At 33.8% G+C, this 18,270-nt stretch overlaps 1 protein-coding gene across 1 annotated transcript; it reads right to left on the bottom strand.

Annotated features, from left to right (window-relative positions):
- Positions 1-2,197: 2,197 nt before the first annotated feature.
- Positions 2,198-16,874, bottom strand: LOC106673064. Its single transcript, XM_024226446.1, has 5 exons — positions 16,728-16,874; positions 11,071-15,326; positions 10,867-10,988; positions 2,424-4,918; positions 2,198-2,239 (listed from the first exon to the last, which is right to left on the bottom strand). Exons 4-5 carry the CDS (start codon positions 4,899-4,901, stop codon positions 2,198-2,200), a joined length of 2,520 nt encoding a protein of 839 aa, XP_024082214.1. The 5' UTR covers positions 4,902-4,918; positions 10,867-10,988; positions 11,071-15,326; positions 16,728-16,874.
- Positions 16,875-18,270: the final 1,396 nt, after the last annotated feature.

The following is an 18,270-nucleotide window of genomic DNA, read 5'->3' as shown; positions in this document are numbered from 1 at the left end:
AATGAGGAGGCGGACAGCCTGGCCAAGGAAGGTTCAAATACTGAGTTCGTCGGACCACAACCGGTATTACCCCACTCTTTAAGCACAGCAAAAGAGAGTATAGGTAGCTGGGGCATGAAACAATTCCTAAAGGAATGGAATATGTCCCCAGGATGCAGACAATCGAAGGAGTTTCTGAAGGAAATCAAACCTAAAGAATCGAAATGGCTATTCTCTAACTCTAGGAGGGGAATAAGGAGGCTGATAGGTATCCTAACGGGCCATTGCCCCTTGAGAAGACACCTCTTCATAATGGGTACTCTACCAGACCCCTTCTGCCGCTTCTGCGAAACAAAAGAAGAAACGGCCCGACACTACCTCGCAGAATGCGATAGGTATGCTAGGGAAAGATTTAATACTTTCGAAGGAGAGGACATAACCAAAACACTCCCCAGGATAAAATGGTCCACAATCCTGGGGTTTGTGAATAGGTCCAAAAGGTTTATGCAGGACTCGTGAGCCGACCAGGTCCCGGACCTTTTAGGGATGGGGTACGGGACTACTCTGGCTTTTAAACCCTCGGGTCCTGGTCGCCCGCCCTGTGTAATATGTATGACCTTTCATGAAAATTCTCTGAGAGATCAAATATGTCAATTCCATCCTTGAACAGTACTTTTTTTGGTTTTTATGGACCAATAATGCATAAATCATATTTGGTCTGCGTTTTCACTCTGGAAAAGGCATTTATTTCCATGCCCAAATGTGTATCACATATTATAAAAGGAAGGCAATACAAATCAACCACAACCTTGTCTTCACTAACACTTTCTTCACCATTTTTTTTACCATCATCATGTGAAAACCGAGTAATTAGGATGATATCCAAATTTAGCCCACCATGTAAACATCATGAAGGGGAACCCCCAATGAGCAATTAGAAGTATATATGTTACTTCAAAAATAATTAGGGATGGTTAATAATTTAAATTAAAACAAAAAATTAATGTCAAGCGAAACTCGAACCCATGACTTCCGGATCTATACCCGGCACTCTAACCCCTTGAGCTATTGTGGCTTCGGTCCTCCGCGACACCAACTCATCATCTCAATCTCCAACTTTTTTAAAGTTCCCTCTTTTTGCATTTTAATCAAATTTTGTATAATCAGATTCAATTCTCAGCGACTCAATGAGTAGTGATTTATCTAATTATTTAAATTAATTTATAATTTTCATCTCAACCATACTTTAAATAAAAATTATAAATCATTACTTTAGTAATTGGGACCAACTAAAATACTGTAAATAACGTTTATTTTTATTTATTTATTTTAAACAATGGTATTTCAACTATGCGGTTATATGAACCCTGGGCCGAAGTTTTCTGGAAAAAACGTCATGGTAGTTTAAGGAACATTTCTGCATCCTCAGGACAGAAGTGTACAAGTCAGAATTGCAATTTTAAAATTTAAATCTACTGTACAAATTAAATTTTTTATCTTTTTATTTTTTATTGTGATCACATTTCAATGTAGTTGTTGTAATAAATAAGTTGACACTGGATTATGTTCACTTACCTCATTTTGACAAAATTTTACTTATCCAATTTTGAAGCAAGGGTAGAGGGGAACTGACAAAACCATGTACATGGTTTATAGGGGTATAGACAGCCACAAGAGTTTAGGCGTTGACATAGCGTTCATCTCTTCAAGGTAAAGGTCCCATGTTCAGATCCAACATCCACATATTTCCAGTCACAGTTTAGTAGATGGCTCACCCCTACTGATACAGATGGGTAAATCCTAACCCAATATATTTTAAAAAGTGAGACCGATTATTATTTATTCTAACTGAACCCTCCTTCTATTGCAAAGCTTCTACACAGAATCAGAATAAACTTGTAATAATTACAGATGTTGCTATGATACTGTTTCAGTAATAATGACTACAAATGGTAGTGAGAGTGTCAACCCATTTGAATTTGTGTAATTTCTTCAAAGAATCTGCAGGGAATGAATCTCTAGTTAGGTAGTTTTTTTCCTGCTTTGGCCATGTTAGCCTAGCCATGTCTGGAATTTGGTTAGAAAGAAACCTGAAAGTCACTGAAAGGATCTCTCCACTCTTACATGCATTACTACTCTTCTAAACTTCATGTGTTATTATTTTAACTTATCAGCATCGTATGGTGGGAGAGCAAAAATACAACACATGGATTTATTATCAAAAAGTAAAGACCCAGTCGGATTTCGCATACATTTTGTTCTGTATCAGAACATGCTTAAGTTACACATTAATATGGTACTTAAAAAGAGGAGAGAAAGAGAGAGAGAGAGAGAGAGAGAGTGAGAAAGAGAGAGAAAGAAAGAAAGAAAGAGAGAGAGAAAGAAAGAAAGAGAGAAAGAAAGAAAGAAAGAAAGAGAGAGAGAGAGAGAGAGAGAGAGNGCGCTATTTTCAAAAAAGCTCTAATGAAATGTTTCCTTACAGACACCGGGGAATCCAACCACTCTTTTAACATTGGAATTATTTCCGCTTCAGGAATTTTCAATACAATACTATTTATTGATCCGACAATATATTTCAGGTAGTCCCCTCCAGCAAATTTCTTCATAGGGACAACTGCCAGAGCGGTGTCATTCAAAAGCTTCAAACTCTGGGCAATTTCTTGTTGTATTCTGTAAAACTCATCATCTTCATCTGTATATTCAATTTTAAGAGATTTTGGATAATATGGTTCAATCATTTTAAGAAAACAATTACTCGGCATCATTAGGCACAAGATCCTTATAGCATTCGGTTTGGCGTGGTATTGAAAATCCTTGCCATCGCCATCTTCGCTACTGTTCTGAAGGGCATTGATGCAGAGATGAATAATTTTCTGAGGGAGTTCAAAAGGTGAATACATTCTCAGCTGGCTAAAGAACTTCATTGAATCGACATTCAATGCATTTTCAAAAAAATTTTTTAAAACACTGTCAACATTTTGTACAATCAAACCTGGTGATTTTTTTAATATAAATAATAATATGTCAGTATCCATCCTTTCTGGGAACAGTTTTGGGAAAAGTTTCTCCCTGAAGACATAATCCTTTTTACAGCTTTGCATTAAGTTATACATATTCCAATCGAATTCTTTTTTGCGAGTAAATGACGATTTCACTTTTTCCACCAACCATTCTGGTATCTCAATTCGATCTTTTTTATTCCTCTGGTTATACTTGCAAATCTGCACTGCAAGGCTGTTTAAATGGTTGTCGATACTCTTCTCATCCATCTGAGTTAAATTTGATACTTCTGTCAGGAAGAAAAGCAGACAAGTCTTCTCATATATAGAATTTGTGCAAATTTCATAATTACATGCCTTGAACAATGATATTTGTGATTGAAAGTAATTTTTTAAGTGAGTTTCCATTGGAAAACCCTTCTTAAAGTAGCTTAAAACTTGTATATGTTGAGTTTTAGTTATGAGATGCTGTAAACGTGTTTGTTCCTTATTTAATTTGACAAGTTTCAGTAATTCATTTACTGTTTCCCAGTCATCAATTTTCAATGCAAACAACAGTCTTTTAAACTCAACCAAGCTAGAGTACACTTGTTCTCTCATTGGAAACTCTTCGTTTCTGAATCTTGTAACAAAATAAACTAATATAGAAGGCAGTTTCTCCAAATCATTATTGAAATTCAGAGTCCTGAATATTTTATTAAACAAATAAATGCGTGCATTCAGTTCAGACTGATTTTCAGCCAATTTCTTTAGAAGTGGAATTGAACGGGAAGTGGGAAGATATTCTATCAAATCAGCTTTGTCATATGCAGATTCTTTTTTGGGTAAAGTCGCTTCAATCCATTTCACCCTCACTTCCTCAGGAAAGTGAGCAATTACATGTTGAGATAACGCTGGAGCGAACTCTTCATAAACAAATGGCCTGGAAAAAGCTTTGCTGAAATTTTTTAAAAGTATTTCTGCTCTAATTTCCATTTTTAACTTTCTGGTTACTTCTATAAAATTGTTTTCTCCTCCCATTAAGAAAAATTTTGTAGTCGATTTAGGGAATAATGCTAACTGTAATTTTTCCATTTGATCTATACTTAAATAAGCCCTTGTAAATTCCAAAGAAATTATCTTGGAGTATTTGTCAAAATTGTTAATAAATGCCTCTGTATCTGTTCTAATAATCTTTTTTGAGGTCCTTCTACCCAAATTGAAATATGGCATATGTCTGTTATATTGTTGATATATCCTCATGAAATATTTAGGATCTGAAGATGCCAAATTTAAAAACAGGACATTATAATCATCAAAATTTAAATAACGAAATGCCCTTTTTTGTTTATTAACACTTTCAAGTATAAATTCTAAGTATTCCTTTGCCAAATCAGGATAATGGTTCAAAAGCTCTTGAAAAACCGAAGACGGGACTTTTGTTTTGAAAGTGGGAAGTCTATCTGTCACAAATTTTTGGCTGCAAGCAGGCAACAGGATTAAAGCCAAGCTCAATTCATATTTTTGGTGCAATGCAGTAAACAAGTTTTCAATCAAATCTGTTTTTTTTAAATACTTTGAATAAAGACTAATCACTTTCATCCTTGTGCAGAAAGATAGGTAAGGCAGGATGTCATTCATGAGAATTTGTGAATCTTGAAGGTCTTCGAAGAACCAGGTACATTTCAATACTTGTTTTAATGCAAATCTGTCTCCACTTTTCAGTACACTTAAAACTTCATTGTGACATTTAAATTCATTTATAAGTTTTATCATTATGTACTTGTGCAAATTATCATCGCTGTTCAACAGAGAGAGTACACCATTTAAGTTGTTCTTTAAAATCTCTCTTTTTCTCACCAACAAGCATCCAAAATTTCGCAAAATATCGGTCAAATTATTTCCTTGAAGGGTAAGTATCTCGTTTAACAACTCCTTCTCCATGGCTGCTTAAGACAAATCTGTAACATAGTAAATCAGACCCAAATATTTAAATATAATAATCTATGTCTCTTAGTTTAACTATGTGTTAGTTAAATTTATGCTGAGGTATTGAATTTTAAAAATGCAAGCATGGTGACACCAAGTCTGAACTTAAAAGGCCAACTCTGCCTTCTCCCTGTAAGATTGGTCGCTGTGACTCGAATGTGGTAAAAGCAAGGTGCCAGAGAATGAACAATTAGTTTATTTCAAGTAAGTTTAAGCACAACCTTGAGTGATGGAAATAAACATAAAGTCCTATTAGTCATTACTCATTACTAAAGCCCTGATTCCCCTGCAATTGCTTCTTTTATTTTTTAACATAGAGGAAATAAAACCAAAACAAAAATTCAAATCTTGAAAAGGACGTTCTTTTGATGCTAATTCTATTTTGTACAAAATTGCAATTTTTCCAATGTTTTTGTATTAGTTATTTTTTTATGCAAGAAAACAATGTGGAAATACATGAATTGTGAGTAAAATCTTTTTTTTATAATGTGTTTTATTGATGTTTTCAACTCCCAAAGCTTAGAATTTTTCAAGAAATTGCTTTATGTTTAACATCCGTTATTTTCCGCTGGTGGCGTATTTTTCACTTCCCATTTTTTTTCTCATTCCTTAGTATTTCTTTGGTAGCGGAGCAGAGCTAATCCACGTTAAATATTAAATAAATAAGAATAATGCCTGGTAAGTTATTACCTAGAACAGAAGTTCACAAGTGGAGACTACGGGCTACCCGATAACAAAGACTGCCGACAATGTGTTCATACGATGCCAACAAGTGTAGATGCAGAGAGAATCTTTTCTCTTTTGTATCATAAATTATTTATTAAATAGCCATTCTTTGATGCATACATTATACAGTTTAAAACTTCAATTATTGTTTTAAAAATGCTGATTATAAAACAAACAATTCACATCATGAATAATGTCACAAACAAGAATTAATTTGTTATGTAAATAAAAGTTTTTTTGCGCATTTCGAGATTTTTATTGCATGTTTTAAAATTTTTGCTGCACAAAAATACAATCTTCAGTCATTATTCATTAGTTTAATGTTAAATTTTATTTATTACAATATAAGTGTACAAGATGTTATATTTTGGTTTTATTATCTATGTTTAATAAAGCTTGTTTTTCCTTCAAGGATCATGGTATTTTGTTGGATCCTTAATATATTTAACAATTTATTTTTACTTAATTTTCCCAACAGTGGGTGTGATCTTGGTTCAACCTAATTTTGAGAAAGACTGCTACAGGGTAAGGATGAGGATTAAAAAACACTGTTTTTCGAAAATCCAAAAACTTCTCCTATCAAAAACCAATTTATTTATTTATAATTTTAATTGATAGTAAATTAATTGTTTCACATGTTTCAAACATTCTCAACAATTTCCTCCAATAACATTGAATAGCAGTTCACTCTGGATGTTACATTTAATTATTTAACCTCATGCAAATTTTGGTCCAATTTAAATGAATTAATGTTTATAAACAAAACATAAATAAAAAATTTCCCTTGGCTAATACGCATAGTTCATAAGGCCATTAATATAAATGTATATAAAAAATAACTAACAGTAAAATCTTAAACAAATAAACATATAAATAAATACGGATAAATAGCCTTCAAAAACTATTTAAGAAGTAAACATCATTTGTAGTATTAATTAAAATGATAACTAAATAAATTGATTGAAGTAGTTTGAGAAGATTTTAAGAAGAAATAAATTTAAGCCACACAAGATAATCCTAATAATATTAACCAGGAATTGACATGAACAACTGTTTAGACAAGGGTTTTTGAGTATAGTAAATTTGATGGAAGAAATTCAAACACGTCAAATAACAATATTATTTGTTCTGCCTATACTGACAAAGGTATTGGTACCAACTCTTTTTATTATTCACCTTATTTTAATATGATTAAATGAGGGGCGTCGGTGGCCACAAGGTTTAGTCTTTGACACAGCGCTCATCATTCTAAGGTAAAGGTCCCGGGTTCGAATCCAGCGGCCCTGCATTCGAACCCGAATACTTACAACACCAGCACCCTGAGGGTTGATATGACCTCTGCTGTTGCAAACCCTCGTTTAAAAAAATAAATAAATAAATAAAAAAAAAATAAGTGAACACATTTTTATAAGTAAATACAATAAAAATATTAACTGCTAGAAGTGGTTTGGATTGTACAAAAGGAAAAAATCCATATATGTATTTAGTGGCCATAATTGTCCATATTAGTTTAATTACTTTTAATCTTGGTTGAGATGAAAAAGCAAGGGCCACAAGTGGGATTCGAACACACAACTTTGTGAGGTGTATAGTTCAGTAGTGTTTAAATCTGTAGTTTCTCAAGTAAGATAAAGTTTCATGGAAAAACTAACAAAAAATTGTAACTCGCCAGGGACTGAAGTATAGGTACAATATGTTAGAAGTTGTTGCAAAAAGGGTGAACTATCATCCAATTTTTTTTTTTTCACTTCTCTGGTTACACCCTGTACACATAGGGTGTCCTTTTTAGAAGGCCTAGCTTAATTTCTCTTGAAACAATCACACTATCAAAAAAATACCAGTTTAATACTTTTTAGTTTAGTTTCAAATTTTTATCTTTTTTGGAGAAAAATTATACACGGGACCTCGGGCCCAGTTCAAAATTTCAAATATGACGCTATACATCCTAACACATCATTTTAAAGAATTTTTTATGTTGAAAACAATGGTGCAATCGGATGTTAAATTGGTCATAAAATGACAAAATTGTGGCAAAAAGTTTGGAAAAAAACAGTCATTTGGTGGTCACTAGTGGTCAAGCGTTGGTATGGTGTGGTGGAAAAGGATACTAGGAAGCGGGGTTTGTATTCCCCAGGCACTGCAGCCTTCTGGCTTATTGTACCTTCCTAGTTCCTTAGTTCAGTCAATAGACTCAATCCTTCTTCTTAGAAGTATCAGGTCTTTGACTGTTGCTATTGCAATTTGATTCCCTAAGTCTTTTCCATACGTTAGGTTAAACCTCCTTGAGCTGTTGCTTCGCATTTGAAGATGATATGAGTGGCTGTTTCCTCCTCCTCATTACATAATCTGCAAATGGGATCATCGCTGTATAATACCCATGTTGTGTAGATGTTTTCTCAGATACCAGTGACCGGTTAGTAGTCCTACCACTCATCTGAGTTTGGCCCTCTCCAATTGCAGCAGTGTTTTTGCCAGTCTAGGTGAGAGTAGTTTCATCATAAGTTTACTGTCTAGCACTGCTAGAGTTTATCCACTTCTCCTTTTGTTTTGCTTGGATCCATTCTGCAATGGAGGATTCTATATTTATTTTTGTTATCCCAAGAATAGGTTTGGGGCCTATGTATGGTCTTGCAGATCCTCCTCTGGCTAGTCTGTCTGCTTTCTCGTTACCCAAAATTCCCGTGTGCCCTGGCACCCAAGATATCAGGTTGTTGTGTTTCCCCAGGTTTTGGAGATTTTGAATGCATTCACTGACTAATTTTGATGTGATTCTTTTACATGCTAACGCTTTAATAGCTGCTTGGCTATCTGATCTTATGAGGATTTTTTTGTCAATGTAACCTCTTTTAAGATTTTCCATGGCACAAGTATTGATGGCATGTATTTCTGATTGAAAGACCGAAATGTACTTCCCTAATGAGTTTGATTGCTCATGTTTTGGGCTTGTACAGAAAACACCCGATCCGGTTACTTCGTTTGTTTTGAAGCCATCTGTGTACCATATCATTGTATCTGATGCTCTCCTGTGTTCTTCCTCTCCTTTATAGTCCGTTGAGACTTTGTAGGAAGTTGTGAAGATTGTTTCCGGGATCATGTGGTCAGTCCCCATTTCTAATAATGGGTGTCTGATTTTGTTGATTATGGTTGTATGCCCGAATTGTTTAGTTCCTTTCCAATTTAATTGTTTCTGGAGCCTAAGTGAGCTTTTCCTAGTCTCTCCTTGTATGAATATTTCCAGCGGAGGTAGGTTTAGCAAAGTTTCTAATGCGTTTGTAGGGGTTGTTCTCATCGCCCCTGCGATACATAGGTTTGCTAGTCTTTGTATGCTGCCTAATGTTTGGGTAGCTACTTTTTGTTGAGCTTTGTTCCACCAGATTAGTGATCCATAGGTTATTCTGGGTCTTATTTCTGCCGTGTATAGCCAATAGGCCATTTTCAGTTTTAATCCCCAAGATTTGCCTAAGGTCCTTCTTGTGGTCATTAGCGATATTTTACCTTTTGCTATATATGTTCCAGGTGAGGATTCCAGGTTAATTTCTTATCAAAGATTATTCCTAGATATTTGACCTCGGTCGAGTGTTAGTCAGGGGAGATAGGCTGACAAGCATTTTCTATCCTTTGCCGCAGTTCTTCAACTGAGGTTGCTGGGTTATGATTTTCATAGACACTGTTTTTTTAAAAGGTCCCACAGAAAATAGTTAATTGGAGTTAAATCGGGTGACCAAGGAGGACAGAAGATCAAGCCATGAGGTCCTATCCACCTATCCCTGAAGTGACGATTCAAATAATGTCTCACCTATAAAGAATTGTGTGCGGGGCATCCATCAAGCTGGAGAATCATTCTTTGTCTTTGTTGCAGAGGAACGTCATATAATAGTGTTGGTAAAACCTCCCACAAAAAAAAAAAAAAATTTATATTCGTAGAAATAAGGCACAAGAAGTCCAAACCAAATGTTGACACTGTGAACTACCCGATTATTATGATAAATGTATGAAATTCTTGGATTTTCCTCTGCCCATGTTTATAAAGTCTAATGGTTTAGTGTGCCATTAGAGGTGAACTTGGATTCTTCAGTCCATAGGATATATGGAAGAATGTTTTATTCAGCCTCCCAAATCGACTTTGTGCAAAGAATTAGATGCCTGTCATAATCAGAGTCCTGAAGTCCCTGGACAAGATGAGAATGATACGGCTTAAAATTGTAAGTCTGGAGTACATCTGTAATTTTATTTTTTGAAAAACTTAAAACCTTTCCAACATTTCATAGAGAAGAATTTGGATTTTCACGAACATACTGTAAAATATTCAGCTCCTTGTTGAAATTACGCTGCCGGTTTCTTGATGATGGAACAGCAACTGATCCGCATCTCCTAATATTGCAAGCAACATGAATAAAAATTGTGTGGTTTACTTAGGGGGGGATGAGGAAATTTCTGGGAGTATAACTCGACTGCACACGCACAATACCACCACTATCAATAAAGCAGTCGTACAAATCAACTCGCAGTTGATCAGAAAAATGCTGAAAAAAATACTGAATGTAACGAACAATGACAGAATGTAAACAATAAAGGATGTACACGCACAATACCACCACTATCAATAAAGCAGTCGTACAAATCAACTCGCAGTTGATCAGAAAAATGCTGAAAAAAATACTGAATGTAACGAACAATGACAGAATGTAAACAATAAAGGATGTTTATAGAAGAAGCAAATTATTGGAATTAACAACAAAAGAAATGAAATGCGTTTTTTCACTTTTTGCCATATCTTTGTCATTTTTGACCAATTTAAAATCCGATTACACCATTGTTTTCGACGTAAAAAAATCCTTTAAAATGATGTGTCAGGTTGTATAGGATCACATTTGAATTTTGAGGTTGAACAGGCCAGAGGTACCATGTGTAAATTTTCAAATTTTCTCCAAAAAAGGTAAAATTTGAAACAAGACTAAAAATAGTAGTAAACACGTACTTTTTTTTAGTTGATAACGTCTTGGTTCAAGAGAAATTGATAGAAAGGCCATCTAAAAAAGACACCCTGTATATAATTGGTAAATAACAGACATCAAATTGTGGGAAACGTCTGCTAAAAGTACACTACACTAAGTGGCGACACGAAGTATACAGTGTCACGGGCAAAAAAATAAAAAGAGAAAGAAAGAAAAAAAAAGGAAAATGTAAAAATTACCTGTTAAAAATGTTTAGGACGGGTTGACCTCTGACGAGGACGATTTCAACGAAAAATTTCCGGATTGATGTTCATGTGCCAATGTGGGCGCGAACGCAATCTTCAATCTTCAGTTTCGCCCCCTGAAACCGAACGGCGAACGCTCAAAACCGATCAATTCTAAATCAAATGCCCTGTCATAAGCTAATATTGTGAACTCGTTACCCATTGAAAAAAAGCTGTTGATATCTATTATCTAGGGACTCCGGAATATAGACAGCAGACATAATTGAAGTCTCGAATAATCGATTGTGCCGACATTGAAATGAGAAAATCGAAGATACACAAGAAGAAAAAAAGTAAATTACACAATTTAAAAAAATTCCCAAAATACCTTCACTAAATAAAGTGTCATATTTGATTTATTTTACTATAAATGATATCTCCTCTACCACAGACTAGTTTTACCAATAAGACTAGTTAAAATAAAATAAAATCCATTACCAAGTTTATTACTAATTGAAAGGAACTACTGCAAACCGGAAAAAAATGGAATTATTGAAGAATCTATAATTACTAACGACACAAGCGATGGATAACTATGACATAATGTTTACTACTATTTACTATCAAATACAAATATTCAATATTTGTACATTTGTGCAAGACAAATACTACAGAAAAACGAAAAGATAATTCAGAATGTAAGCATACATTTATGAAGACTAGTTCAAAAAGGCAAGCAAGCTCTTTAAAATGAAATAAGAAAGAATATGAATGTAACTAAACAGTTCCGGTGCTCAAATTTCTTATATTACAGCTTCTTTTGTTTGTTTTTATTTCTTTGACCATTATAATGCTAGCATATCACAATTTTTGAGGTACACAGCATAACAAATGATCTTTAAACCTTCACTGTCGATACTAGTTTTGACATGAAAGAGCTAGACTGAATTTTTACATTTTGATTCGGGTTTTCAACTAATAGTTTAATAATGTTTTTAAAGTATTTCATGGTGGAATCATCGTTTATTTGGTGTGGTATAATGCCTAATCCTATTAAATTGCAGAGTTCGGATGTCTGTGAGATTAAAAGTTCAGAAAGTAACAGTTTATCTTCTAGGGACAATAAATTGAATGGAAGTACATTCCGCAACATATCAATTTTCACAGCATCACTAATCCAAGCATATTTTTCAAGGCTGGATTTAATAAATTTAAAGAAAAATTCAGGAGAAAATTTGCCGCCGGTTACAAAATATTCGTGATAAGTGATAGTGAAGTCTATGAACAATGACTCTTCGATGACACTTTCTTCTGGCAGAATAGCTTTGAGCTGTGTCTTGAAATCCTTCAATACACAACAGGGATCCATGTACAGTTTGTCTCTTTTGTTACTGCTCTCACACAATGTTTTTACAAAGTGGGAAACAAATTTTCTTACAGGAAACACAAAATAACTATTTAAGTTGTATTCATGCCAGTGGACAGTGATTAGGTTCTTCAAGAGTACCATTGTTTTATCCAACCTCATCGCTTGAATATCACTGTCAGTACTGTATAAAATATAATTTGTTACAAACTGTAGTGTATGAAGATTTTCAAGATTTGCCAAGGAGAATATCTGCTGCAGAAGTGTTTCTCTGAATTCTTCACTGAGTAGCTGTAGAATTTCTTTGTCTATCATTCCAATAACCCTGTTTTGGTCGGTAGCTCTAACTTCAGGTTCTTTATGGGATACTAGTTCCCACAGCATCTGTATGTAAGTGGAAACAAAATCATCGGCCACTTTTTGGACATTGAACATTCTCTCTATAGCAGATGTGTCTGTAGGTTCAAGACACACAACAATCGCTTTGAAAGCGTTGAAAGTCTCTTGGCAAGGTTCCTGGCAGAAGAATTGAAAGGCATGCTGAAATAGCAGAAGACGCATGGAGAGATTTTTTTCCTTTATAAACAGTTCTTTTACAAAACTGCATTTTGCCGCTTTTGGCGCTATTTTCAAAAAAGCTCTAATGAAATGTTTCCTTACAGACACCGGGGAATCCAACCACTCTTTTAACATTGGAATTATTTCCGCTTCAGGAATTTTCAATACAATACTATTTATTGATCCGACAATATATTTCAGGTAGTCCCCTCCAGCAAATTTCTTCATTGGGACAACTGCCAGAGCGGTGTCATTCAAAAGCTTCAAACTCTGGGCAATTTCTTGTTGTATTCTGTAAAACTCATCATCTTCATCTGTATATTCAATTTTAATAGATTTTGGATAATATGGTTCAATCATTTTAAGAAAACAATTACTCGGCATCATTAGGCACAAGATCCTTATAGCATTCGGTTTGGCGTGGTATTGAAAATCCTTGCCATCGCCATCTTCGCTACTGTTCTGAAGGGCATTGATGCAGAGATGAATAATTTTCTGAGGGAGTTCAAAAGGTGAATACATTCTCAGCTGGCTAAAGAACTTCATTGAATCGACATTCAATGCATTTTCAAAAATTTTTTTTAAAACACTGTCAACATTTTGTACAATCAAACCTGGTGATTTTTTTAATATAAATAATAATATGTCAGTATCCATCCTTTCTGGGAACAGTTTTGGGAAAAGTTTCTCCCTGAAGACATAATCCTTTTTACAGCTTTGCATTAAGTTATACATATTCCAATCGAATTCTTTTTTGCGAGTAAATGACGATTTCACTTTTTCCACCAACCATTCTGGGATCTCAATTCGATCTTTTTTATTCCTCCGGTTATACATGCAAATCTGCACTGCAAGGCTGTTTAAATGGTTCTCGACATTCTTCTCATCATGAATTAAATTTGATACTTCTTTCAGGAAGAAATGGAGACAAGTCTTCTCATATATAGAATTTGTGCATGTTTCATAGTTACAAACTTTGAACAATGATATTTGTGATTGAAAATATTTTTTTAAATGAGTTTCCATTGGAAAACCCTTCTTAAAAAAGCTTTTAATTTGTATATGTTGAATTTCTGTGATACTTCGCTTTAACTTCATATGTTGATTATTTAATTTAGCAAGTTTGAACAAATCATAAATCAGGTCCCAATCATCAATTTGTAATTCTAACAACAGTTTTTCATTTCTTCCCAAACTATCTATTACTTTCTTACTCATTAAAAATTGTTCATTTCTAAATCTTGAAACAAAGTACCGCAAGATTGAAGGTAATGTTACAAAATCATTATTAAAATCTAATGAATACAACATTGCTTTAAAAATGCTAATTCTGACATTTAGTTCAGTCTCATTTTCTAGCATAGTCTTTAGACTGAGGATTGAAGCTGATGTGGGAAGATATAACAACAAATCAACTTTATCTAATGGATCTGCAGTTTTGCGCAGGGTCATGTTAATCCACTCCATCCTCACTTGCTCTGGGAAATACTGGATTATATCTACTGTCAATGCTCTTGAAAATTCTTCATAAATAAATGGCCTGGAAAATGCCTTGCTAAAATTTGTTAATAGGATTCTCTCTCTTGCTCCTTTATTCAACTTTTTTGTAACTTCAAACATTTCAAAATCCACATCAGAAAAAAAGTGCGTAATTGACTTTGGAAATAAGTGTAACTGTAACTTTTCTATCTGATTGGCTGACAAATAATTTTCATAATTGCAGGTAATAATTTTTGAATATTTGTGGAAATTAGTAATAAATCTATCTGTGTCAGCTCTAATAACTTTTTTTGATGTCTTTTTTCCCAATGAGAAATGTGGTAAGTAATTGTCATACTTTTCATACATCCTCATAAAATATTTTGGATCAGAAGAAGCAACTTTACATAGTACTACATAATAGTTATCAATTTTGAAACAATAAAAAGCCCTTTTCTCTTTATCAATACTTTCTAGTAAAAACTCAAAGTATTTTTTGACAGAGTCAGGGTAACAGTTGAAAAGTTTTTTTAAAACTGATGTAGGGACTTTAGTTTTTAATGAAAGGAGCGTATGGTTGACAAACTCTTGACTGCAGGCCGGCAACAGGATTAATGCTAAGCTGGAATCATACAACTGGTGCAATATGGTAAACATGTTTTCTATAACGTCAGATCTGGCCAAGTGTTTAGAATAGAGTTTTATCACTTTTCTTCTAGTACAGAATGACAATAATGGTATGACTTCATTTATGAATTTTTCTGGGTCTTGAAGGTCCTGAAAGAACCATGTACATCTTAATGCTCGGCTAACCAAAACTGTATCATTGCATTTTAGTAATTTTAAAACTTCATCACGCTTATTACATTCATCAATCAATTTGACCCTAAAAAATTTCTGTAAATTATCATCACTTTGCAACAATAAAAGAAGTTCGTTAAAATTGTCCTTAAATGACGTTCTTTTTGCCATCAACAACAATCTAAACTTTTGTATAATCTCATTTAAATTATTTCCTTGGAGAGAACTAATCTCATGTGCCAATTCTTGAGCCATGTGTGCAAATCAGTATCTGAAATAAATCAAACCCGAATAATTAAACTGAATCTTTCAGTCATCAAAAGGGCTTTTCACGTAATATAAATATAACTGATCTATTTATATTGCACATCTTCAAATTTGTTTGGAGTTTGAATTGAATAAGTTTTTGTAATTTAAATCCAGAAGACAAAACTAACATTTTTTTCTAGATTCGGTATACTTTTTGGTGGAACTCCATTATCATAGGTACAATCATCAATAAAGCCTTTAGTTTTAACTGTTTATTAGTTTATTTGGGCAACTTTTCACTACCATTGTACGCATTATCAGCCTTATCCTTATCTTATTCTTTACATCTAATGAATTGAATAAAATAATTACATTTAATGAAAAGAATAACAAAACAGAGTTCATCCTCTTATTATCTGGTTTATAGTATTTTCCTTACAGGAAATATAATGTAAGATGTAAGTATAAGATTAGGATTAAGGCTGAAAATGCTTACAATGTAAGTGAAAAAACATTCCAAATAAACTAATAAACTGTGTTGGAACTAAAGGCTTTATCGATATTTAAAGTTGAAGGCAATTTATTTCACATTTTATGTAAAAATATTCCACTGAAAATATTTTTCTAGCAGTATGAAATGTCCCGTATGAGGAACAGCTGCAGTGGCAGTGATTGTTGTTCTTTCTATAGTTTAACCAAACTTTTTTTTTTAATTTGGACTAAATTAAGTAATTTAACTTAAAACTATAAGGATAAATATTTGTAAAATATTGTTTTAAATTTTAAAACCAACCATTAAGTGTTATCATAAAATCAAATAATCTTTATCTTACATTTTTAAGTGGTAAAAACATTGCAAATGTTTACTTTTGATTATTGTTCTTTCTATAGTTTAACCACTTTTTTTTAAATTTGGACTAAATTAATAATTTAACTTAAAAGTATAAGGATAAATAATTGTAAAATATTGTTTTAAATTTTAAAACCAACCATTAAGTGTTATCATAAAATCAAATAATCTTTATCTTACATTTTTAAGTGGTAAAAACTTTACAAATTTTTACTTTTGATATTAGTTCTTAATTCAAATAAATAATTGTGAATTAATTGCGTTTATCGTAAATGTGCAATTATATTTAAAAAATAATTAAGTTACAAATAAATTATAAACCAAATTTAGACCATTAATATTACAAACTAAACAATGATTTGAGTAGGAGGGCTTGGCAATTCAGTTTTTGAAAAAGATAGTTCTACTCACAGAAGTTTTTTAGTCAGGCTAGTTGACTAAAACTTCTGAAAGTAGAACTATCTTAAAAAATAGATTTGTCTAAACTTACAGTAATCAATACCCAAATCTTCAATAAAATTTTTATTAAGTAATATATTGAGAACTTGACTGAAGTTTCAACTTCAAACTTACCTTATGGTCAATGTGTCATGTGATAAAGTGCAATCAAAAAGTTGTCAAGTTTAGGGCGCCGACGACAAGGACTGAACACACAACAGAGTACAGTCTACAGACGTCAGACCTTTGACGAGAGCCGAGGGGTGTGGGTGAGTGAGTCACACTCAATTCGAACTCGGACATCATCAGCCTGATAGGGCGTCAACAAATATATCGATATTTTAATCACAAAATAGCTTATTGAAATATCGATGATCAATTTAGCTAAAATATATAATAAAATAAATATACATACATAAGTAATTTTAAGTACTCGGTTGAACCGACGGATGTCTGAACCTTGGGAGCATACATTCTTTCCACGTAGCTCGTGTTGCTGCGGCAAAAGTAAGAAAATCCAATTGGTTCAAGTTCGGCGGTCTGGAAGGAGCACCGGCTAAAACCATAATCCTCTCCGAATTGTACATATCCTCGCTTCCTCACTCTCACTCTCACTCTCTCTCTCTCTCTCTCTCTCTCTCTCTCTCTCTCTCTCTCTCTNTCTCTCTTTCTCTCTCTCTTTCTCTCTCTCTTTCTCTCTCTCTCTCTCTCTCCCTCCCTCTCTCCCTCCCTCTCTCCCTCCCTCTCTCGTCAATCTTCCAATGTCCAATTCATATATTCCTGTGCGAATTGAAGCCTGGCCAAGAGGTCGCCAAGCCGGGTTCTGGGGTTATTTTTATTGAGCCGTCTTCCTTACACTCCTGGAGGAAATCTATTTAGATTCTGACTTGTCTTATCGTATTTCTATCTTTCCTGTAATGCTGTGTTTTTGAAGAGCCTGATGATGGATGAATCTATCTCATATGTAGACCTAGAGACCCTGTCCTGGCCTTCTAGTGTGAAGTCCAGGTGGCCATGAACCCTTCCTATTTGTTGAGTGATTTACACTCAATCTCCTAATGACTTCCTCCTTGCTATATCTAACACTCAAACTGCTTAACAATAGTCTAATTGTGTTTCCTAAACAGTTTTTAAGAGGGAAAATGTACTTTGTAAGAGCTGGTGTTATTTTGAATAACATAACCTTTTTTATATCACAAATACAATTACTCAAAAAAACATGCTTATTCATTACAAGCATATTCTTGACATTTTATGAACTGAGAATTCATTCCCTGGGGGGGGGGGAGTACTACTAATACTAGATTACTAGTACCTTGTATGTTTCCCTCGTATATAAATTCAGACCTTTTCTCGTTCTTAACGTTTCCTCATCCCGTCGGGATACAGTCTAATCAACACCTTTTCTTAAGAGATCATTGCTGAATGCTGAGTGTGATACAAAATAAAATATTAAATGCATATTTACACATGTCTGTACGTCGAGGAACGCACAAAATGTTATCCCGTTAGCTTCCTATGTCTTAATTTTTATAACGTCAATGTATGATTTGTCGAAGATCAAAATTTTTACAAAACCGTTTCTAAACTATTTGGACATTTTTTCATTGTCACGCTTTGAGCTTTGGTATTCTGTATTTCGATCAGAACGACGATTTCGCCCAGCGGCCTTGGCAAC

This window comes from Cimex lectularius, unplaced genomic scaffold (assembly GCF_000648675.2).
Source record: "Cimex lectularius strain Harlan isolate CLEC.00 unplaced genomic scaffold, Clec_2.1 scaffold99, whole genome shotgun sequence".
Taxonomy (NCBI): Eukaryota; Metazoa; Arthropoda; class Insecta; order Hemiptera; family Cimicidae; genus Cimex; species Cimex lectularius.
Note: the sequence above shows the minus strand (reverse complement) of the source record. Positions and strands in the feature narration are given on the sequence as shown.